Source organism: Balaenoptera borealis, assembly GCF_965194805.1.
Source record: "Balaenoptera borealis genome assembly, chromosome: 7".
Classification (NCBI taxonomy): Eukaryota; Metazoa; Chordata; class Mammalia; order Artiodactyla; family Balaenopteridae; genus Balaenoptera; species Balaenoptera borealis.
Genome location: NC_138864.1, coordinates 102,299,706 through 102,324,567, shown reverse-complemented (window position 1 = coordinate 102,324,567; position 24,862 = coordinate 102,299,706). Strand labels below are relative to the sequence as shown.

The window sequence follows — 24,862 nt, the reverse complement described above, 5'->3', positions numbered from 1 at the left end:
AGTAGTGGGATTGCTGGGTCATATGGTAGCTCTACTTTTAGTTTTCTAAGGAACCTCCATACTGTTTTCCATAGTGGCTGTATCAATTTACATTCCCCAAAACAGTGCAAGAGGGTTCCCTTTTCTCCACACCCTCTCCAGCATTTATTGTTTGTAGATCTTTTGATGATGGCCATTCTGACTGGTGTGAGGTGATACCTCATTGTAGTTTTGATTTGCATTTCTCTAATGGTTAGTGATGTTGAGCATCCTTTCATGTGTTTGTTGGCAATCTGCATATCTTCTTTGGAGAAATGTCTATTTAGGTCGTCTGCCCATTTTTGGATTGGGTTGTTTGTTTTTCTGATATGGAGCTGCATGAGCTGCTTGTAAATTTTGGAGATTAATCCTTTGTAAGTTGCTTCATTTGCAAATATTTTCTCCCATTCCGAGGGTTGTCTTTTCGTCTTGTTTATGGCTTCCTTTGCTGTGCAAAAGCTTTTAAGTTTCATTAGGTCCTATTTGTTTATTTTTGTTTTTATTTCCATTTCTCTAGGAGGTGGGTCAAAAAGGATCTTGCTGTGATTTATGTCATAGAGTGTTCTGCCTATGTTTTCCTCTAAGAGTTTGATAGTGTCTGGCCTTACATTTAGGTCTTTAATCCATTTTGAGTTTATTTTTGTGTATGGTGTTAGGGAGTGTTCTAATTTCATTCTTTTACATGTAGCTGTCCAGTTTTCAAAGCACCACTTATTGAGGAGGCTGTCTTTTCTCCATTGTATATTCTTGCCTCCTTTATCAAAGATAAGGTGACCATATGTGCGTGGGTTTATGTCTGGGCTTTCTATCCTGTTCCATTGATCTATCTTTCTGTTTTCTGCCAGTACCATACTGTCTTGCTGACTGTAGCTTTGTAGTATAGTCTGAAGTCAGGGAGCCTGAGTCCTCCAATTCCGTTTTTCTTTCTCAAGATTGCTTTGGCTATTCAGGGTCTTTTGTGTTTCCATACAAATTGTGAAATTTTTTGTTCTTGTTCTGTGAAAAATGCCATTGGTAGTTTGATAGGGATTGCATTGACTCTGTAGATTGCTTTGGGGAGTACAGTCAAATTCACAAAGTTGATTCTTCCAATCCAAGAACAATCTCCATCTATTTGAATCGTCTTTGATTTCTTTCATCAGTGTCTTATAGTTTTCTGCATAGAGGTCTATTGTCTCCTTAGTAGGTTTATTCCTAGGTATTTTAGTCTTTTTGTTGCAATGGTAAGTGGGAGTGTTTCCTTAATTTCTCTCTCAGATTTTTCATCATTAGTGTATAGGAATGCAAGAGATTTCTGTGCATTAATTTTGTATCCTGCTACTTTACCAAATTCATTGATTAGCTCTAGTAGTTTTCTGGTAGCATCTTTAGGATTCTCTATGTATTGATCTGAGTCTTCTCCCTTTTTCTCTTGATGAGTCTGGCTAATGGTTTATCAATTTTGTTTATCTTCTCAAAGAACCAGCTTTTAGTTTTATTGATCTTTGCTATTGTTTCCTTCATTTCTTTTTCATTTATTTCTGACCTGATCTTTATGAATTGTTTCCTTCTGCTAACTTTGGGGGTTTTTTGTTCTTCTTTCTCTAATTGCTTTAGGTGTAAGGTTAGGTTGTTTATTTGAGATGTTTCTTGTTTCTTGAGGTAGGAATGTATTGCTATAAACTTCCCTCTTAGTACTGCTTTTGCTGCATCCCATAGGTTTTGGGCCAGCATGTTTTCATTGTCATTTGTTTCTAGATATTTTTTGATTTCCTCTTTGATTTCTTCAGTGATCTCTTGGTTATTTAGTAGTGTATTGTTTAGCCTCCATGTGTTTGTATTTTTCACAGATTTTTTTCTGTAATTGATATCTAGTCTCATAGCGTTGTGGTTGGAAAAGATACTTGATACGATTTCAGTTTTCTTAAATTAACCAAGGCTTGATTTGTGACCCAAGATAATGGTGTATCCTGGAGAATGTTCCATGAGCACGTGAGAAGAAAGTGTATTCTGTTGTTTTTGGATGGAATGTCCTATACATATCAATTAAGTCCATCTTGTTTAATGTGTCATTTAAAGCTTGTGTTTCCTTTTTTATTTTCATTTTGGGTGATATGTCCTTTGGTGAAAGTGGGGTGTTAAAGTCCCCTACTATGATTGTGTTACTGTCGATTTCCCCTTTTATGGCTGTTAGCATTCACCTTATGTATTGAGGTGCTCCTATGTTGGGTGCATAAATATTTATAATTGTTATATCTTCTTCTTGGATTGATCCCTTGATCATTATGTAGTGTCCTTCTTTGTCTCTTGTAATAGTCTTTAGTTTAAAGTCTATTTTGTCTGATATGAGAATTGCTACTCCAGCTTTCTTTTGATTTCCATTTGCATGGAATATCTTTTTCCATCCCCTGACTTTCAGTCTGTATGTGTCCCTATGTCTGAAGTGGGTCTCTTGTAGAAAGCATATATATGGGTCTTGTTTTTGTATCCATTCAGCCAGTCTAGGCCTTTTGGTTGGAGCATTTAATCCACTTACATTTAAGGTAGTTATCGATATGTATGTTCTTATTACCATTTTCTTAATTGTTTTGGGTTTGTTATTGTAGGTCTTTTCCTTCTCTTGTGTTTCCTGCCTAGAGAAGTTCCTTTAGCATTTGTTGTAAAGCTGGCTTGGTAGTGCTGAATTCTCTTAGCTTTTGCTTGTCTGTAAAGTTTTTAATTTCTCCATCGAACCTGATTGAGATCCTTGCTGGGTAGAGTAATCTTGGTTGTAGGTTTTTCCCTTTCATCACTTTAAATATGTCCTGCCACTCCCTTCTGGCTTGCAGAGTTTCTGATGAAAGATCAGATGTTAACCTTATGGGGATTCCCTTGTACGTTATTTGTTGCTTTTCCCTTGCTGTTTTTAATAGTTTTTCTTTGTATTTAACTTTTGATAGTTTGATTAATATGTGTCTTGGCGTATTTCTCCTTGGATTTATCCCGTATGGAAATGTCTGTGCTTCCTGGACTTGATTAACTATTTCCTTTCCCTTGTTAGGGAAGTTATTAACTATAATCTCTTCAAATATTTTCTCAGTCCCTTTCTTTTTCTCTTCTTCTTCTGGGACCCCTATAATTTGAATGTTGATGCGTTTAATGTTGTCCTAGAGGTCTCTGAGACTGTCCTCAATTCTTTTCATTCTTTTTTCTTTATTCTGCTCTGTGGTAGTTATTTCCACTGTTTTATCTTCCAGGTCATTTATCTGTCCTTCTGCCTCAGTTATTCTGCTATTGATTCCTTCTAGAGAATTTTAAATTTCATTTATTGTGTTGTTCATCATTGTTTGTTTGCTCTTTAGTTCTTCTAGGTCCTTGTTAAACGTTTCTTGTATTTTCTCCATTCTATTTCCAAGATTTTGGATATCTTTACTATCATTATTCTGAATTCTTTTTCAGGTAGACTGCCTCTTTCCTCTTCATTTTTTTGGTCTGGTGGGTTTTTACCTTGCTCCTTCATCTGCTGTGTATTTCTCTGTCTTCTCATTTTGCTTAACTTACGGTGTTTGGGGTCTCCTTTTCGCAGGCTGCAGGTTTGTAGTTCGCATAGTTTTTGGTGTCTGCCCGCAGTGGCTAATGTTGGTTCAGTGGGTTGTGTAGGCTTCCTGGTGGAGGGGCCTGGTGCCTGTGTTCTGGTGGATGAGGCTGGATCTTGTCTTTCTGGTGGGCAGGACCACGTCCGGTGGTGTGTTTTGGGGTGTCTGTGAACCTATTATGATTTTAGGCAGTCTCTCTGCTAATGAATGGGGTTGTGTTCCTGTCTTGTTAGTTGTTTGGCATGGGGTGTCCAGCACTGGAGCTTGCTGGTCGTTGAGTGGAATTGAGTCTCAGCGTTGAGATGGAGATCTCTGACAGAGTTTTGGCCGTTTGATATTACGTGCGGCTGGGAGGTTTCTGGTGGACCAATATCCTGAACTCGGCTCTCCCACCTTGGAGGTTCAGGCCTGACCCCTGGCTGAAGCACCAAGACCCTGCCAGCCACACAGCTTCCGTCCTGAAGGAATAAGTTCAAGGAGGCAGGGGAGCACTTGGCCCACAGTTTTCTCTTGCTGTTGCCTGACTCCTTATAAACACATCTGGTTCTACAAGAATGAAGTCACTGACCTTCAACACACTCTTCCTTCAGCATATAAAAGAAGGGTCGATCCACAGCTAGGGTGTTCTTCAAGACTCTTCCCCAGCACTGGCATTGGACTGGACTTGTTTTGCCCACTGTGCAGCAAGCCAAAACACCGAGAGGCCGAGGTTTGCAGCAAAAAGAGGGCTTATTCACAAAGCAGCCAAGACAGGGCAGGAGCCAAAAAGAAAGAAGAACAAATCTCAAATTCATATTCTGGAAGGTAAGGGGCTATGGGTATTTATGGGCTAAAGAAGCAGGGTCTTCTGAGGCATGAGGAACGTGGGGAACGAGGGGGAAGGTGACTGGAAGTAAGGAAAAGCCACTTTTAAAAAACTGAAAGTGTATAGTTAATTTACAATGCTGTGTTAGCTTCATGTGTACAGCAAAGTGATTCAGTTATCCATATATATATATATATATATATATATATATATATATATATATCTCCTTTTTCAGATTCTTTTCCATTATAAGTTATTGTAAGACATTGAATATAGTTCCCTGGGCTATATAGTAGGTCTTTGTTGTTTATCTATCTTCTGCGTAGTAGTGTGTATAGGTTAATCCCATATTCCTAATTTATCTCCTACCCCATCCCCTCTGGTAACCATAAGTTTGTATGTCTATGAGTCTATTTCTGCTTTGTAAATAAGTTCAATCTTATCACTTTTTTAGATTCCACATATAAGTGATATCATATGCTATTTGTCTTTTTCTGTCTGACTTACTTCACTTTATATGATAATCTCTAGGTCCATCCATGTTGCTTCAAATGGTGTTATTTCATTATTTTTTATGGCTGAGTAATATTGCATTGTATATTATACCACATTTTCTTTATCCATTCATCCATTTATCCATTGGTAGCTTCCATGTCTTGGCTATTGTAAATAGTGCTGCAATGAACATTGGGGTGCATGCAGATATAGGGGTTTTTTTTTTTAGCACTTTTTAAAAACTATTAAATCTAGCTGATCATTTACTGGTCTTTCATGCCTCTATCTTTCCATTGGAGGCACCACCCATCACATGCCAAAGTAGTTGGTGCCCATAGCACCCATTTCCTTGGGATGCTGAGTTGTCTGCCACTGGTCCTTCTAGCAGAAGCCTCACTTACATGTGCCAGGGCTCACTGCCAGGTGCCCTCAACCTGGTTTCACATTGGCATGCAGATCAGAGGGCCTTGCAGCAAACCATCCAATGCAGGGCTTACTGGATTTTCAATTTCTACCCTGGTATTTTTGCAGAATTCTAAAGAAATCTCCCAAAGAGTTCATTTGGGCATCTGCAGAGATTTCAGTCTGAAATTATTTGAGTTGACTGATTCTACAGCTGGGATTTCAGTCTGTTTTCTCCCTTTCTCTCCCTGTTCCCTTTTTTCTTTCTTTTAAGTTGAGTGACTTGGGCACTGCTGTTTCCTCTCTCTAAAGCTGCTGGTGGCATGGGGATTTCATAGATCACCTCACTCAGATTCTCTGGTAGGGACTAGTTTCAAAGCACTGACCCTCATCTATAATCACATTCACTGGCTGTCTGAATCTAACTCCTTGAAGTGGCAGAATCCTACTGATGCTGTGATAAATACTGACCTTCTGGAAAGGAACACTGTATTTCAAGTCTTGGATCATCAAGAAGAAATGGTCAGAATGGCAAGCTTTGGACAAAGTCATCATTGCAATCTTTTTCCCTATAAAAAGTAGATTATTTTGTTTAATTTTAATGTACATAATTTATAAGTAAGGAGTGGGCATAGGATATACTATCAGACTGCTTGTGTGTTATGTTATAATGGGATGTTAAATTACAGTGGAATGCAGAGGTGAGACAAGCATTGTCTTAGGGTGACCATGGCTTAAGTCGGCTTTCATCCATGAAAGTTCAGTTGCTCATCTCTGATATAAGGATTTGAATTATAAGATTCGAACGTCCAACTTCAGTTTGGCTTCTATAGCATATAGTTAATTCACCTTAATGTTGCAATAATAAATGCATCTATAAGTGCATCCCCAAGCATAACTCATGGGAGATTCATTTTATATTCCAGAGATTGCTTAGCTACAATGTACAATAAACAGTGCTCCTTTTGGGATACGAGGATGCTTTGACCCTCAATTAGACATGGCTTTGATGGGTTTTTTTCTTAATTAATGGTGCGGATTTGTGCTATGAGGCATCCATGTTTCCTGTGATGTGTAGCTGGCTAGGTTTAGATTGATCCTATGCCATGGGTTACAGGACAGAATTTTGGTTGGAAGAATCACAGACAGGATCACACTCATGCCTTTAATTCTATTAGAGTCATATTCAATCAGTTGCAAACATTTATATATCAGGACATTTCACATAAAAGAGTATGTTTCTGACTTTTGAAACATCAAAAAAAAAAAAATCAGATAATTTGGGACCTGTCGTGTCTCATGCCATCTGGCTCTGAGGATGGCTGCCTCTTTCAATGGGCCATCTACTTTCACTTTTACCGAGGTCCCCAGCCTGCTCTTCCCTTTCATATCTGACAGTCTGGTGTCTGAAAGCATTGGGTTTGCAATCCCTGCTTTATTTGTTATCCATGGAAGGACAGTGGCCTTAATTAAATTACTTCCCTCCAGTGGTCCTCTCTGATGGAGGAGGCATGAATTTCCCCGTTACTTTCACCAAAAATGCATTTTATTCTCTTAATGGGATTAAGCCCTGTGGCCTGTGAATTAGCAAGTCTATCAGGACCATAGAGAAGATCCGTCTCTAACAGGCATTCTTGTAACTCAACTAATTTTTGACACTCAGAAAATATATTTCTTTAAATGTTTAAAATTTTTAGTAAAATTATCTGTAAGCTCTCAGGATTTATAAAAGTCCTCTATACCATGAGCCAGTCTGCTCATGTCAACCTCCATTCCTTTTGCCATGTCATTCCCTCTAAGCAGGACATTCTCCCCAGGCCCTCTAAATATTCAAAATCTTTCCTTTTAGACCCAGTTTTATTCTCAGTTTCTGCCCTGGCTAAGGGGACCACATGATGCAATTTGTCTGTGATAGCCCCAGAGGAATTATTAACAGCATTTTTTTTATTCTCAAAACTCTCCAGGTTTGAGTCCTACCCTTGGCTACCTCAATGATACCTGTGTTTGCGATTACCATAACACAGAAGTGTCCATGTTCTAGAGTTTAGCAATTACAATTTTCTTTTTGAATAGCAGACTTCTTTGAGTAAAAGATTTCTTTTTATCAACATCAAATTTAATGGACACCTCTGACTACCTCCCTCATAAGACAAACTTCTTTTGAATAACAATAGATTATCTCTTATTTGTTTAGTATAGCACTTCCCAAAATGTGGTTCAGGGACCCCTGTGGGTCTCTAGGACCCTTTCAGAGGGTCTGCCAGGTCAAACTATTTTAATAATAAGACAAAGACATTATTTGCCTAATTCTCTCATTCTTTCACAAGTACACAGTGGAGTTTTACCTTTTCTTAAATTGAGATACAATTCATATGCTATAATGTTCACTCTTAATGAACATTATATTATATACCATTCAGTGGTTTTTAGTATATTCACAAAGTTGTGCAAACATCACCATTGTCTAATTCCAGAATATTTTCATAACCAAAAAGAAACCCCATAGCCATTAGCAGTTAATCCCCATTGTGCCCCTTTCCCCAACCCCTGGCAACTACTAATCTACCTTCTGTTTCTATGGATTTACCTATCCTGAGCATTTTATACATATGTTATTATGCCACATGTGTACTTTTGTGTTTGGCTTCTTTTATCTGGTATAATGTTTTCAAGGTTCATCCATGTTGTAGCATGTATCAGAATTTCACTCCTTTTTATGGCTGAATAATATTCCGTTGTATGGATATACCACATTTTGTTTATCCATTCATCATTAAAGGACAGTTGGGTTGTTTCCATTTTTCAAAGATATTATGAAAAATGCTGCTGTAAACATTCATGTATAAGTTTTTGTGTGCAGACATGTTTTCATTTTTTCTTGGGTATATACCTAAATGTGGAATTGCTGAGTCATATAGTAACCTGGTGTTTAACTTTTTGAGGAACTTCTAGACTGTTTTTCAAAGTGACTGTACAATTCAACATTCCCACCAACCTTGTATAGGGTTCAATTTCTCTACATCCATGTCAACACTTGTTATTGTCATCAGTCCTTTTTAATTCTAGCCATCCTAGTGGGTATAAAGCAGTCTTCCACTGCGATTTTGATTTGCATTTCTTTGGTGACCAGTGATCTTGAGTATCTTTTCATGTGCACATTTGCCATGTGTGTACCTTCTGTACAGAAGTGCCTATTCAAATCCTTTGCTCAGTTTTTTAAAATTGTTATTTATGTTATTTGTGTTATTATATCTTTTTATTATTGAGTTGTAATCATTTTTATATATTCTGGTTACTCGACCCTTATCAGATATATGATTTGCAAATATTTTCTCCCATTCTGTGGGTTGTCTTTTCACTTTCTTGGAGCACAAGAGTTTTTAATTTTGATGAAGTTCAATTATTCTAGTTTTACTCTGGTTACTTGTGTTTTTGGTATCATATCTAAAATAACCAATGCCAGGGGTGTGGGGGCTGGGTGAAATGGGGAAAGGTGGTCAAAAGGTACAAACTGCCAGTAAAAAATAAATGTCATGGGGAAGTAATGTACAGCACAGTAACTATAGTTAATTGCGTATTTGAAAGTTTCTAAGAGAGTAAATCTTAAAAGTTCTCACCACACACACACAAATTTGCAACCATTCGTGGTGATGAATGTTAACTAGACTTATCGTGGTGATCATTTTTCAACATGTACAAATATTAAATGATTAAGTTATACACATGAAACTAAATAAGTCAATTATATATAAAAACTAGATTAAAGCCAACAACAACAAAAACAAACAAACAAATAACCAATGGCAAATCCAAGGTAACAGATATTTAAACCTATGTTTCTTCTAAGAGTTTTATAGTTTTGATTCTTACACTTAGTTCTTTGATCCATTTTGAGTTAATTTTTGTATATAGTGTGAGGCACTATTTCATTTTTTTGCATGTAGATATTCAGTTGTCCCAGCACTATTTATTGAAAAGACTCTTCTTTCCCCATTGGAGTGTCTTGGTACCTCATCATAGTAGTTTTACTTTTTCTTTTATTTTTTTACTTTTTTAAATATAATTTTTAAAGGTTACACTCCATTTACAGTTATTACAAAATATATTCCCTGTGTTGTACAATACATCCTTGTAACCCATCTTACACCCAATAGTTTGTACCTCCTACTCCCCCATCCCTATGTTGCCCCCCCGCCCCACTGGCAATCACTAGTTTGTTCTCTGTATCTGCTAGTTGGCTTCTTGCTTGTTATATTCACTAGTGTGTCATATATTTTAGATTCCACATATAAGTGATATCATACAGTATTTGTCTTTCTCTGTCTGACTTATTTCACTAAGCATAGTGCCCTCCAAGTCCATCCATGTTGCTGCAAATGGCAAAATGTTGTTCTTTTTTATGGCTGAGTAGTATTGCACTGTTTATATATGCCACATCTTCTTTACCCATCCTCTGTTGATGGACACTTAGGTTGTTTTCATATCTTGACAATTGAAAATAATGCTGCTATGAGCATTGGGGTGCCTGTGTCTTTTTGAATTAGTGTTTTTGTTTTTTCATATATATACCCAGGAGTAGAATTGCTGGGTCATATGGTAGTTCTATTTTTAGAGCGTAGTTTTACTTGTGCCTGATTTTTTCTTGCTTCTAAGTTAGTCTTGACCAGTTGCTCCTTTCACCCAAGTTCAAAGTGCACATTCCCAGACCAAGCACTGGCTGCTAGATAATTAGTGAAAACATACGACAAAGCAGTCAGTCCTGAGGAACAGTTCCCTCCATGTCTATGAAAACATCTTCCAAGATGCGTGATCATAGCAAGTCCTTGGGTCTATGAGAAGATTAATGATTCTGTGTAAAATTATCTTAAAGTTCCCTTTATATTATGTAGAGAGGATTTCTTGAGGTTATATAATAATAGGTTGTGCTAAAACCTATTTTAGGTAGCAAATCTCTTGACTACTTATTTGGATTGACTTTGGATAGTTTCTTTTATTTTTTAATAGTATTTTTCATTTTTAGGAGAAACATAGCCTCAAAAGTTAGAAATCTCTAGACTTTTCTAGAAATTTTTGAGACTTCTACATTTTTGGAAAGGAAAATTTTACTGTGTGTTCTGAAAAGAAGTTCTTCGACTATAACTCAGGCCTGGAGATATAGAATTTAATACCTGGAAGAGATGTGAGATCATATAATAGAAATCCTTGATTTTTAAAGGGTGAATAATGAAGCCTACAAAGATAAATTTATTTATCTGGAGGTTGCCCACAGAGAAGCTGTTAGGCAATGAGGAAAGATGGTCGGAGGCTATAGCCACTGTCACAGAAGAGTTGAAAAATGGAAGGAACTTTCAAACTTGTAGTAACCATGCAGGTACAATATTTAGTAAACAACTGGAGTGCTTCTCTCAATATGAAAGAGTTGATCTATCAGCTGTCATAATGATACATTAACTAAGCCAACAGGACCTAGAGAACAAGGTTAAGACGACAAGAGTTACCATGAAGCTGTCAGATCGAGAGTGTTACAAGAGATGAAAATCAAGCACTAGTCTTTTATGAAAGTATGGATAGGGGAATAGCAGACAGCTGCCTTGAATCTTTTAGATATGGAAAGAATCTTGAAGTTGAGAGAGATTAAACTGACCATTGAACAACAAATTTTCTATACAGCCAAACCTTAGAATAATGCTCCAAGTTGCATAAAAATCAGATGCAGAGGCTTGAACATGTAAGAGAATATGGGTTTTAGGGGAGAAGAGACTGCAGATAATTTGTTGGGAAACTGCTTTACAGAAAAACATCAAAGGTGAAACAGGGCAGTGCAAAAGGATGAAGATGAAAACACAGACTGGCATTATACTCTGTAGGGCCTTTCAAATTATGTATGAATACTAGGCATTTTTTTTTCCCATAGTGGAGAGGCATTGATATGTCCAAACAGGAAAGTAATGTGGTCAGATCCATTTGGGAAGATCTTTTTGGTGGCACTGTGGAGGATGTATCATTGGGAAAGTTTTTAGGAATGGAGACATAGACCAGTTAGGAGGCCAGTAATCGCAGGGGATGGCGAGAGCCTGAACAAAGAGCAGTGGTCTTGGAGATGAGGGAGATGAGAAATTTGAGAGCATTGCAGTGGTAAAGTAAAGAGACCTCAATAATGGATGCAGTGGGGAGGTGGGGATGAGAAGACAGAGACAACATAATGTTCAGATCGCTGGTTGATGGGGGCGGGGAGCCTTCTTGATGCCATGACAGAGTGATGTAATCCTCCACATTCTAGTTTGCCTGGGACCCTCCTAATTTTAGTACCGAAAGTCTCATGTCCCAGAAAACTCTCAGTCCTGGGAAAACTGGTACAATTTGTCGCCCTAGTCATGAGCCTGATATGTTAGCTTCTCAGGTCACCACACCAGGCACCTTCATGGCCACTAAGCTGCCACCCCCGCCCCCCAATCTCTGCCAAGTTTTATAAATTAATGTATTTGCATCCCGCTTTCAGTTCCTGATCCAAGAACAAATTACTCATCTGGGCAGGACAGCTGGCTCAACATAAGAGCAATTGACCAGGGTGCTCTGTAGACCCCTCCTTTCAGTGGCTGCACTCCGTTTCCCACATTCCCAATAGCAAACAAGACAGGCTACTCAGAAATGACTCTAGCTCCTGTGTCTTTAGATAGGCTCACTTTTGGAGCCCTGTCCTCTGTGCCTTCCTCACTAGTTGGCATCCAAGTATGCTGTCCCATATGAAGTCAGAGCTAGTGGTGAGTTGGGTGAAAAGAGCACAAGCTTTGGAATCAAACAAATCTGGATCTGGACTTGGTTTGAGTAACCTTAAGTAAGTTACTTAACCTCCTGAAGCCTCATCAGTAAAAATGAGATTGCCATTGGAAATCAAGGGTATGACAAAATACTAGCCATCAGTAATTTGATTTTTCTTTCCTTGGGTCTTTATAATTTCAGGGGATGCCTCCTTCCCCTGAGGGGAGCGTTTGAGGTCCTTCCACTCTTTCAGCCTTGCTGCTTCCCGGTCCAGGTTTTCTATTTCCCCAGCAGACTGCCAAGATCGCTGAGTGTCTGGTGCTGAATCTGCCCGGGAGGTAACATCCCTACTGGAGAAAAGAAAGGAAAGAATGGCCTGGAGGAAATATGCTAGTGGTTTCCAGTACTAATAGGTTCACACTAACTCCACAGGTGATTTCCTGGTTGACTGTTTATAGAGTCACACATAGGCATTCATACATATTTAATACTGACAGCATTTCCTTTCTAGAAGAAATGAACATTTCTAATTTTTAAATAATGATTGATGGATAATCCTTCTTTGTCTGAAGAAATCAATGCCACAATAAGTATAATAACTAACATTTCTTACCTAGACAAATGCGTATTTTGAAGTATAGAAGAAGAATTGGTTTGTGAAGTTGAAAGTAACTTATGCCTTAGAAAAAACTGTTTATGTCCTTGTTGGCATTTTTGCCAGCCAAGGAGTGGAAAGGTGGACATAATCATATGTGTAATCTAAGTTTCTGGGAAGGTATATTTCAAAAATTTTATAGGAAATGTGAATTTGTGCTCAAAGACAGGAAAATACCATCCTGATTGTCAACAGGGCAAAAGTCATTGCTATTAACTGTATGTGTATCAGAGAGTGAGGTATCTGCCTAGAAAGGGAGATGATTCAGTAGGCCTGAGTGAATGATAGTATCCAAAAGCTACTTTCTAATGCGAGAGTGTCAACTTGAAGGGAGGTACTTGGAGAAGGGAGCTTGCTGAATACATTATCAATGATTTTGAATAAAAATGGGGTGGACACTCATTAAATATGTGTATAGCATGCATGTGATGAATTACAGAAGTCATGGCAATTTAAAGCATGAGTAAAAAATCTAACAAGATGAAAATTAATAGGGAAAATTTGCCGTATTTATTAAGATGACAAGACAGAGATTACTTAGCTATAGCACATAGAAAAATATTTTCAAAGTTTATGGGATAGCAAGCTCAAAATATTTCAGCAATGTCATGGGGCAAATGCAGCCGGCATTGCTATAGGAACCACATCCAGAACCAGGGAGATGATAGTCCAGTTCTGCTCCTGTCTGCCAAACAGCATCTGCAATAGAGCATTGAACTCAGGCACCAGCCAGGGATATAGAAAAAAACGAGTCCCTGTTCTTAATTTAAGATGAGCTCCCAAGACTGTGAAGAAACTTAAAATCTGAGACGTGAGAAATAGTTGAAGCAAACGGGTAAGGGAAGACTTCAAATATATAAAGGCTGTCATGTGGAAGAGCAGCTTGATTTCCCCCCCAATGATCCCAAAAAGCAGAATTAAAACAGTAGATGGAAGCTACAGGAAGACAAATTTTGGCTCAACTTCCAGGGAAAAAAAATCTAACAGAGAAGAGAGGGGATATTTAAATATGGAATGAGGGATGAGTCATTCAAGAATGGGCTGGGAAAGAATGGGCTTTTGGGCACCGATATTTCCGCGGGGTGTGGGGGGGAGCTAGAACAATTTTCCAAACCAGAGATGCTACGATTCTCTAAAAGTAGAGAAAACCATATTAGATCAAGACTCTTGCCGTGAAATTTTATAATTAGTTATTTTAGTGACTATGAAAGATAACAGAGTGCTTAGAATTAATTGCCCTCCCATAGCGCTTGTCTTATGCTCTATGAAGCCACCAGGAGTTCTTGGCTGTATACATGCTGTCTTCCCCATTCGATGGCAAGGTCCCTTGTGAAGAAGGCACAGTATCTTATTCACATCAATGCAATCACTACAAGAGTCTATTTTATTAGCCCTGTTTCGTTTAAAACCTCCCAGAATTCAAACTATTCCTCACCCCTATCATTTTATGTCATGTTTATCCAGGCCAAAAGCATAAACTAAGCTGACCCCTCATGGTCTGTCCATTAATGTGGTTTAACTGTACAGTCCTACAAATGAAGAAGAAAATATTGTTCTCAAAATGTACCTCTGTGAGTCTATGGTAAAGAAAATGGACAAAAATGAAAGCATAAATAACTTGTCAGAATAAATGTTGGTATTTTTCTTCATAAGGTTGTAAGTAGTCACGAGGCACACATTTCCTTCCCTTAAACGATGAGTTGCCTCCATAAGCAACCATTTTGAACCGAAAGCCACCAAACCCAAATAGTAACAAAGAAGTCAAGTGGTGAAGAGTAGTGAATGCTGTAGCTATGCCAGCAGAAAATTACTGCAAGAGGGCCCCCGGCTGACTTTATGTATTCATGTTAATGACATATTGTGAAATATTCCACATTTAGGTAAAAATTAATTTCCAAGGAAGATGGGTCAGCTTGACAGTAAGCTGGATTGTGTCAATGCCACTTGCTACACGTAAAATGAAATCACCATTAGAAACTTTTTCTTTTCATTGTCATCAAGGACAAGAGATGTACCGAGCTCAAATGGACAATATTTTTGGTAGCAAAAATGGTGGGAGAAATATCAATTTTTTTCTGAGGGAGAAAAATGGACCCATTTGGCTATGAGCAACAAAACAGTGAATTCATAGCAGCACTAAGATTTCCAGGGGAAAACTTTTACCTTTCTAGTTTCTTTAAACTGGTCTCTTGAGCTATACCCAAAACAGTTTCTGATTGCCTAATTGGACCCTGTGAAATCCTTTTGACCCTAGAAAAGAAGTGACCACTTTGATCAGCTGGGATCACAGGGTTGTTCTATGTGATCTGTTTCCGTGGGTCCTCAGCTTCTATTTTTTGGAGTCCTAGAGTCAGAGCAATCCTCTCAGAGCACCTTAAACTCTGGTCTGCTTTCCCACGCAGGTGCTGACAATAAATGCTACATTTGGGAGTCCTGGGTCACCTCTGCATACCCTGAAAGTTCTCATGAGGAGCCCCAAACTGTCTCCTGTGTGAACGCTGCTGGAATAGGACTGTTTCATAAGGCAACTGGGCAGGCGGGTGAGAGACAAGCAGGGAGCGGGAGTAAACAGAGTTCTAGACATTTTTGAGTAGCTTTATTCAGTTTCCTTTTCTAACAATGTGCTAAGTGCTCCAGAATGTCCTTTCTCTTCCGTTCTCCCCAACATCCCCCTCTTCCTTCCTCCATCCCTGAATTTTCCCCTCTCATCCCCAGAGAGCCCAAGATAAAGACAAGGTCAGGCTTGGCCTAGAGAAAACCATCCTGTGCACCCCGGTGGAGGGTGTGACCAGTTGTGTCTGGGCAGGAGTGCTAAGGTGTCCAGGAAGCTGCTGTTCTTGCCAAAAATAGATCCGCCTCTTGTGGAATTTGCTTTGCTTCTCGGTTCATGGGAGTTCAGGTCACCACCTCATAGGACACAGTTCAGTCTTTCTCTGTTCAGTCAGTCATTTACTTCATGGAATTGGAGGAATGATTATTGAAGTTGTGGTTAATAATGAATGATACCAATTTAGGTGTCTAGGGAGTTGCGCATGAACCTGGAGTCTCTAGGGTAGATTATCCTACCCTAGGTAATGCCTTTATCCTTTATTTTAGGAAATGAAAATAAAAACTGATACAGTTCATTGATATGGGCCTGGAAATTGCACTACATGCATTATCTGTACATTTCACTTTCGTCAAGAGAATTCATCACCTTAAAGAAAAGAACAGTGAGCATGAAGAAATCGAAAATATTAAAAAGTGCCGAAGTAAATGACTACTGGATGCTAATTATGAGGGAAAAAAAATTATCTTAGTTTTCATAGTATCTGAAAAGATTTTAGGGCACAGCTCACATACGGAACTCAGGGAGTAAACACTTTACAGTGCAGTGTCTGGATATGATAGAATTTATGCTGATAACTGTAATATATAAATGGGGATACACGATGAGTGAGTTTCAGAATTAGGGACTAGTCAAGGCCTAGACACAAATGACTGTGAAGAGAAAATCTGTCTTACATTCCTGCCTCGATAGTCTCAGCAATAGCAATCAAGGTCAAACTGGCATGCACTTTGGCATCCACAAATTCCAAGAATGAAGCCAATGTGGTCTTTTTATATACAAATGTGCCTCGCTGCTTTCACCAACAGTAAAAGCATTTTGACTTTTTTTCCCTTGGTCAAAGCATACACTCAGCATATACACTTTCTCATCTAAGTATTTATGGGTACATTTGGAATGGAGCAAATATTCCCCCATTGAATAAGCCATACGTCTTTGAAAACCTAAATACTTAATTGAAGAACTGCTCCTGTAACCCATACTATATAAGCAATGGGGTTAATTTGTTCCCATTTATCTATATTTATAGGCAAATTTAGAGAAATTTTTCACTGAGTAGTCACTTGTTGCTTTGCTAGGGTTTATTGAGAATTTAAGACTTACTTACATGCATTTTTAAAACAGTAATTAATGTCAGTGTGTCTACTCACAGGCCAAAATGCATCTTACAGATACTATGTCAATGATTCTCAAATTTTAGTGTGCATAAAAACTATGTAGGGAGCCAACTAAACATGAAGCCACATTTTGACCCAGTAGGGCAGGGACTCTGCACTTTTGTCAAGCACTCCAGGTTATTTGAACACAGTTGGCCAAAGAAGCTTCCCAGTTGGGTCCATGGAAAGTCAGGAATTGTCAGGATGGATTTATAGAAAGCAGCAGATTTGAGGTGAGTCTACTGGGTCAAACTTCAAGGATGGGTGGGATTTAAAGACAGAGAAGGGAAGCATTTCCTTGGAAGAGGGAAAGGCCTGAAGAAGAGCACAAATTTGAGAGTAAATATGGCATAAGAAAGAGAAAACCAGAAAACAAGCCTGAGAGAAGCCTGGGATCTCTCAGGGATGGCACATAAAATCTGGTTTCCTTTCCCCTCATGTTGATTGTCTACACAACTTAAGTATCTAAAGTCTTTATGAAAATAAGCAGAATATATAAAGAAGGAATCTATTTGTGGCTGAACCTGCTTTTCACATAAGTTATGTCCAATCATAAGTCTCAATGGACATTAAGAAAGCAAGCCCTAGAGCTACAGTCCCTAACCCAACCAAACCATGTACATATATACAAATGCTAGGCTTGAGGATTTAGTGTGTAGTGTCAAACTAATAGTCATTATGGTAGACACGTGACATAGTACCAAAAAAAACCCCACATTGCCTTAGGTCCCAGAAATAACTGGATTTAAATCATTGTCATACCACTTAGTACCTGGGAATTTTACTTGGCCTCTTTGAATTTTAGTTTCCAAATCTGTAAACAGAAACAATTCTAAAAATACACACAGTACCAATCCCTTGTATTGGGGTTTTTTTTTATACATCTTTATTGGAGTATAATTGCTTTACAGTGTTGTGCTCTTTTATGCTGTACAACAAAATGAATCAGCTATATGCATACATATATCTCCACAGCCCCTCCTTCTTGAGCCTCCCTCCCATCCACCCTCCCTATCCCACCCTTCTAGGTCATCACAAAGCACCAAGCTGATCTCCCTGTGCTATGCAGCAGCTTCCCACTAGCTATCTATTTTACATTTGGTAGTGTATATATGTCAATGCTATTCTCTCACAATGTCCCAGCCTCCCCTTCACCTCCATGACCTCAAGTCTGTTCTCAACGTCTGCATCTTTATTCCTGCCCTACCACTAGGTTCATCAGTACCATTTTTCTAGATTCCATATATACAAGTTAGCATATGGTATTTGTTTTTCTCTTTCTGACTTACTTCACTCTGTGTGACAGACTCTAGGTCCATCCACCTCACTACAAATAAGTCAATTTCGTTCCTTTTTATGGCTGAGTAATATTCCATTGTATATATGTGCCACATCTTCTTTATCCATTCGTTTATCAATGGACATTTACGTTGGTTCCATGTCCTGCTATTGCAAATAGTGCTGCAATGAATATTGTGGTACACGTATCTTTTTGAATTATGGTTTTCTCAGGGTATATACCCAGTAGTGGGATTGCTGGATCATATGGTAGTTCTATTTTTAGTTTTTTAAGACATCTCCATACTGTTCTCCATAGTGACTGTATCAATTTACATTCTCACCAACAGTGCAGGAGGGTTCCCTTTTCTCCACACCCTCTCCAGCATTTATTTTTTCTAGATTTTTTGATGATGGCCATTCTGACCGATGTGAGGTGATAACCTCATTGTGTTTTTTTTTTTTTTAACATCTTTATTGGAGTATAATTGCTTTACAATGTTGTGTTAGTTTCTGCTGTATAACAAAGTGAATCAGCTATACATATACATATATCCCCATATCCCCTCCATTTTGTGTCTCCTTCCCACCCTCCCTACCCCACCCCTCTAGGTGGACATAAAGTACTGAGCTGATCTCCCTGTGCTATGCAGCTGCTTCCCACTAGCTATCTATTTTACATTTGGTAGTGTATATATGTCCATGCCACTCTCTCACTTTGTCCCAGCTTACCCTTCCCCCTCCCTGTGTCCTCAAGTCCATTCTCTACGTCTGCATCTTTATTCCTGTCCTGCCCCTAGGTTCTTCAGAATCTTTTTTTTTTTTTTATTCCATATATATGTGTTAGCATATGGTATTTGTTTTTCTCTTTCTGACTTACTTCACTCTGTATGACAGACTCTAGGTCCATCCACCTCACTACAAATAACTCAATTTCGTTTCTTTTTATGGCTGAGTCATATTCCATTGTATATATGTGCCACATCTTCTTTATTCATTCATCTGTCAATGGACACTTAGGTTGTTTCCATGTCCTGGTTATTGTAAATAGAGCTGCAATGAACATTGTGGTACATGAATCTTTTTGAATTATGGTTTTCTCAGGGTATATGTCCAGTAGTGGGATTGCTGGGTCATATGGTAGTTCTATTTTTAGTTTTTTAAGGAACCTCCATACTGTTCTCCATAGTGGCTGTATCAATTTACATTCCCACCAACAGTGCAAGAGGGTTCCCTTTTCTCCACACCTTCTCCAGCATTTATTGTTTGTAGATTTTTTGATGATGGCCATTCTGACTGGTGTGGTGATACCTCACTGTAGTTTTGTTTTGCATTTCTCTGATGATTAGTGATGTTGAGTATCCTTTCATGTGTTTGTTGGCGATCTGCACATCTTCCTTGGAGAAATGTCTGTTTAGGTCTTCTGCCCATTTTTGGATTGGGTTGTTTGTTTTTTTGTTATTGAGCTGCATGAGCTGCTTGTAAATTTTGGAGATTAATCTTTTGTCAGTTGCTTCATTTGCAAATACTTTCTCCCATTCTGAGGTTTGTCATTTTATCTTGTTTATGTTTTCCTTTGCTGTGTAAAAGCTTTTAAGTTTCATTAGGTCCCATTCGTTTATTTTTGTTTTTATTTCCATTTCTCTAGGAGGTGGGTCAAAAAGGATCTTGCTGTGATTTATGTCATAGAGTGTTCTGCCTATGTTTTTCTCTAAGAGCTTTATAGTATCTGGCCTTACATTTAGGTCTTTAATCCATTTTGAGTTTATTTTTGTGTATGGTGTTAGGGAGTGTTCTAATTTCATTCTTTTACATGTAGCTGTCCAATTTTCCCAGCACCACTTATTGAAGAGGCTGTCTTTTCTCCATTGTATATTCTTGCCTCCTTTGTCAAAGATAAGGTGACCATATGTGCGTGGGTTTATGTCTGGGCTTTCTATCCTGTTCCATTGATCTATATTTCTGTTTTTGTGCCAGTACCATACAGTCTTGAATACTGTAGCTTTGTAGTGTAGTCTGAAGTCAGCGAGCCTGATTCCTCCAGCTCAGTTTTTTTCTTTCTCAAGATTGCTTTGGCTATTCAGGGTTTTGTGTTTCCATACAGATTGTAAAATTTTTTGTTCTAGTTCTGTGAAAAATGCCATTGGTAACTTGATAGGGATTGCATTAAATCTGTAGATTGCTTTGGGGAGTACAGTCATATTCACAATGTTGATTCTTCCAATCCAAGAACATGGTATATCTCTCCATCTGTTTGTATTGTCTTTGATCTCTTTCATCAGTGTCTTATAGTTTTCTGCATACAGGTCTTTTGTCTCCTTAGGTAGTAGGTTTATTCCTAGGTATTTTATTCTTTTTGTTGCAATGGTAAATGGGAGTGTTTCCTTAATTTCTCTTTCTGATTTTTCATTGTTAGTGTATAGGAATGAATTGTATTGGGTTTTGAAGACTAAATGAGGTGGTAACCTTCCTGACACAAAGTAGATGATTGATTGTAAATGGATGAACAATATTTGTAATATTTTTATATTCATAGAGAAGATGTTTTAAATGGACTAATGCATGGTTACACAATGGTGTGATTCATTTTAGGTCAGATAGATAAAACAGCACAATTGTGATGTAGTAAGAGAGATTTATGTTTTTCTATACAAATAAGAGATGAAAATTGACAACTGTGGTACCGGTTAGCACCGTGATGTGATTTGAAAGATACCTTAAGATGTGTTTCCAAGGGGCCCAAAGTCTCCCATTAGAGTTTCATTCCCTGCTGGCTCTTGCAGAGGTGTGCCGCTCATATTAGTCTTTTGTGTTTAGTGTGAATTGTTTTCTCAGATCTTTTATCTCAACAACAATGGAGAGAAAACCCCTGAGGAAAAGGAGATTGGCTGGACGTAAAGAAAAGGTAGAACCATTTTGTGATAAAGGGCAGCCACAGAAGATGGAGCTGGCTAGAACCTCAGGCCGTAATAGGAGGGACCTGTAAGACTTGATCTGGTGAGAAATGGGAGCCAGAATAGAGAAAACAGTGCACTGAAAGGAGGCCCTGACAAAATGTCAATTGTTTTACCTTTAGCCTTTGTCTGGCTTGAGTGCCACTGTTCCCTGCATGCATAGGCCTTCATTTCCATTAAATATCACACAAATACCTTTTCATTTTTGGTTATCGTCTCACAGAGTAAGATCTTCTAAGATGAGAAAGTGAGGCTCAGATGGTCTCACCAGGTGGCTGAAGGAAATCTGAGAACAGACATGGTTTCTTCAAAAAATATATATAAAAAAAGCATGCAATGAACTGTACTGTTATATAGAAAAAAAAGTATCAAAACTGCTTTAAATAACTCTCCTCCTTTAATGTGTTTTTTAACGCTATTTATTATTACTGCTCATTTATTACTGCTCACTATTTACTACTATTATTTATAATTACCCTCCCATTTTTTCACCTGAGAAATTCAAGATGTAATGTGCCTTTCTGGTTTGGAGACTTTTTTTCTGTTTACTGATTTTCCTGAATCACTATATATGATATATCTTTAGAAATTTAGACTTTTAGAGGGGAAAAAATGTTTTCTCATCCACATTAACAGTACAGCGAGGTGAGTGTTGGTGAAAGAATTATCTTTCTTGATGGGAAAAGAAGGCAGAGTTACATTAATGGGGAATTAGAAATAAGGTCTAAATGCTAACCACAGATTATATAAAACTAAGGTTATTTGTGGCTAGGGAAATTGGCTATAGACTATAGAAGGAAATGTGTTTTGTTTATACCTAGGGCTAGGTGCATAGTAGTTGTTTAGTTGAGGTTTGTTGGATGATTAATTTACGACACAATGAGAAACTAACCAGTGAGTCCCTAGCCCTGAGGTGTTTCAAAACAGATCCTCAATGTCACTGTCAGAACAGTTCCCGTTTACACACACACACACGCACGCGCGCGCACACGTACACACACTCCTCTTGAATGGCCGTAATGACTCATCTCTGTACAAATTCCCTGATAATTACCTAGTCAATATAGTCAGTATCAGCACAATAGTATCAACTCAGTTCTGAAAAAGTCTTACAGGTGAGGGCTTATGGAAGACTTTATGGTAACTTTTGGTTTCCTATCCAAAGAGGCCATAGGGTTCAAGAAACATGGAACTTTGCTTTTGAACAGTGAAGAAATTATTGTGCAATTGAGTGTGCTACTGTGGAGAAAAATACTATTCACTCTCAGAAGCAGTGGTATTTATCTTTTGAATGAGAACAGAGAAGTCCTAAATGAGAGCGGTCAGGAGGTCTCCTCTGAGCCAAACTCCACAAAGGCAGTGCATTTAGCTGCCTCAATACCTTATCTGAGAAGTCCCAGAAAAACCCATCTGTAGCAAAAACTTGCCTTTTCACACTGGAATTCCTACTACTGGGGTTGCTATTTCGATTCACAAACTGAAAATGAGCTTCACTGGAAAGGGTACTGGAGGCACCCAGTAAAGACCTGCTCAAGGCACCACGCAAGTGTGGCGCCTCAAATTCAGGGAACATCAGAAGGTAGGGAGGGGCCTCATTGTGGGCAGACTCAACCAGCCTCATGGTTTGCCTTCTCCTAGACTTGGCCAGTTCATATTCCAGTTAATGTGCACAGACTAAATAAGGACAGTTTTGCCCTTCAAAAACATAACAGAAAATGGTCTTTGATTTCTCGCAAACGCTCTTGGGCTTATCTCTCCATGTGAATTGTGACAGTAAAACAATAAAAATTGAGATTTAATTTTAACTCGTGTTGGTGAGTCTGGGGCAGTAAATGAAGATGATGGGCTAGAGAAATATTAATCCAGGTTGGCTATTTAACGTCTGCCTTTTTTTTGAGGAGAACACTATTGAAGGCACCTGTTCAGGACAATGAAATTCTTCAGTTATATTTTAGTTTATCGCCGGTTTCTCCTTGTAGTGTTCACTCTGTTGATTTTATTGCCCCTGCCACTCATCCTCCGCACCAAGGTAAGTGAACCCGGAGAATGGGCTGGTAGGTTTTCTTATTTATCTAATTGTCCTTTATTGTTGCTATGTAATTTTCTGGCTCAGAGCTGAATGGGTGGTGACACCTTGGGCTTGAAATCAGGATGGTTATACATTGTGTTTTGTCCATTTTTTCTCCTTTTTAATGATTAATGTTGTTGATTCTCGGTATGATTAACTGCAATAATTAAATAGTATATTCAGTCAGAATTGTTCTCTGCCTGGCAACCAGATGAGAGGAAGAACAAAAGAATCACAGCCCTTGAGATCCTGTCATTCTAGTTATCAATCTCCAGAGAGCATCCTGGGTTAACACAGTCCCTTCCCCTGAGACTAGGCAGCAATGTGACACTGGGGGAAAGAGCTAGAAGAAAACTTGGGAGTCCTAGGGAGGGTCTAGCGCAAACTAATTTACTTGACAGCTCCGTGGCTTGGTGTGGGCCACGGAACCTTCTGGAAATTTAGTTTCCTTATGCTTCATTGAAAGCATGAAGTAGTTTTCCTTGGTTAATCAGAAAAGTCTAATAAATAATTGTACATGTTCTGATCATTTGAGATTTTATATCATTTTGGTGTACTTGTAGGGATTTTTCTGTTTCCTTTTAAGTGTGGTCAGTCTATTAAGTCCAGAATAATAAACGCAATGCATTTTTAATACCTTGGGGAAATGATTGTATCAGCAAACATTTAGTGAGCACCTTCTCTACGCCAGGCACAATGAGTGTCTCTTGGTGGTAAGAAGAGAGTCACCAGAGTCAGGCTCTCTGCTTTAGGTCCCAGGTTTCCACTTAGAAGCTGTGTGACCTGGACAAATTAATTGACCTCTCTGTGCTTCCACTGTCTCATATGTAAGACTGAGAGAGTAACGGGCTTGTTGTGAGGATTAAATAAATAAGCACTCATTTAGCACTTATTTGGAGCTGTGGCTGGCACACAGTAAGTGGGCTAGTGAGAATCTCCCCAAATCTGCTGATCCCACAGCTGTGCAATTCCCGCCACCCCATGATGCCTTTTCTCTGAGTAGAAGAGAACCTTTCTGATGTTCTTCTCTCACAAGCATTAACCAAGGTTATACTAGTCTGGGTAAAAATAGAATTGCAGTAATTATAATACTCCAGCCTCCCTCAGAAGTCTGCCACTGTCTGAAGGAAAGTCGTGTCAGCTACTGAAAAGTCTTTTTTGACTCTGTCTAGGCCTCCTCTACCTGCAAAGCCGGCAAGGGATCTGGCCTCTGCCGCCCACAGCTGCGAGGTGTCTCCCTCAGGAGCAGGAGGGGCAACGGAGGTCTCACAGTGCCCCGAGGAGGGAGGGAAGAACTCTCTCCCACTTTTCATCAAATATTGTTCTGAACCCCCAAAGTTTTAGAGAATGTCTAGTGAAAACAGCAGGCACACTCCATGGTCTTTGGTTTGGTTGGTTTTGTTTTGCAAATTCTTTGTGACTAATCCTCCCCTGTTCGCCCTGCCCCTCCCACCCCAGCTAGTTCTGAGGACTCTTCTATGAGTCTCTGGCAGCCACTAGAGGACCAATGTGAATCACAGACATAGGGATTTCATCAGAATGCCCACCGCCACCTGCTTCGAAGACTCGTCACTCCATCTACTGTGCAGGACGGCCTTCTTCCAGTTCCCCTGGTCCTACCTGTGCCCCAGACCTGGCTGACTCCTACCATGAGTACATCCTGATTCATACCTGGACCCCTGCTCTACTTTAATTTTTCTGGGTTAGTCTCAGCATAAGTCCTTACTTATGGCAGAGAAAATAAGTTAAACTAGTCAAGACAAACGCTGGCCATGACTGCGTATCATCTGTGCTGCTCCTTTGACATATACGCATATGACACTTTGAGTATCTTCCATAATTTTCAGAGGAAGTGAATATAAACTCTTTGAAAAGGAAGAACAGTTAAAT

The 24,862-nt window shown here is 38.9% G+C and overlaps 1 protein-coding gene across 1 annotated transcript in view; it reads left to right on the top strand.

Annotated features, from left to right (window-relative positions):
* SLC13A1 (solute carrier family 13 member 1) overlaps positions 1-24,862 on the top strand; it is a 319,118-nt gene that overhangs the window by 221,919 nt on the left and 72,337 nt on the right. Inside the window, exon 2 of the mRNA XM_082400077.1 lies at positions 398-22,933. Coding sequence (XP_082256203.1) covers positions 22,835-22,933 — 99 coding nt within the window. The 5' untranslated portion in view covers positions 398-22,834. The remainder of the gene's footprint in view (positions 1-397; positions 22,934-24,862) is intronic.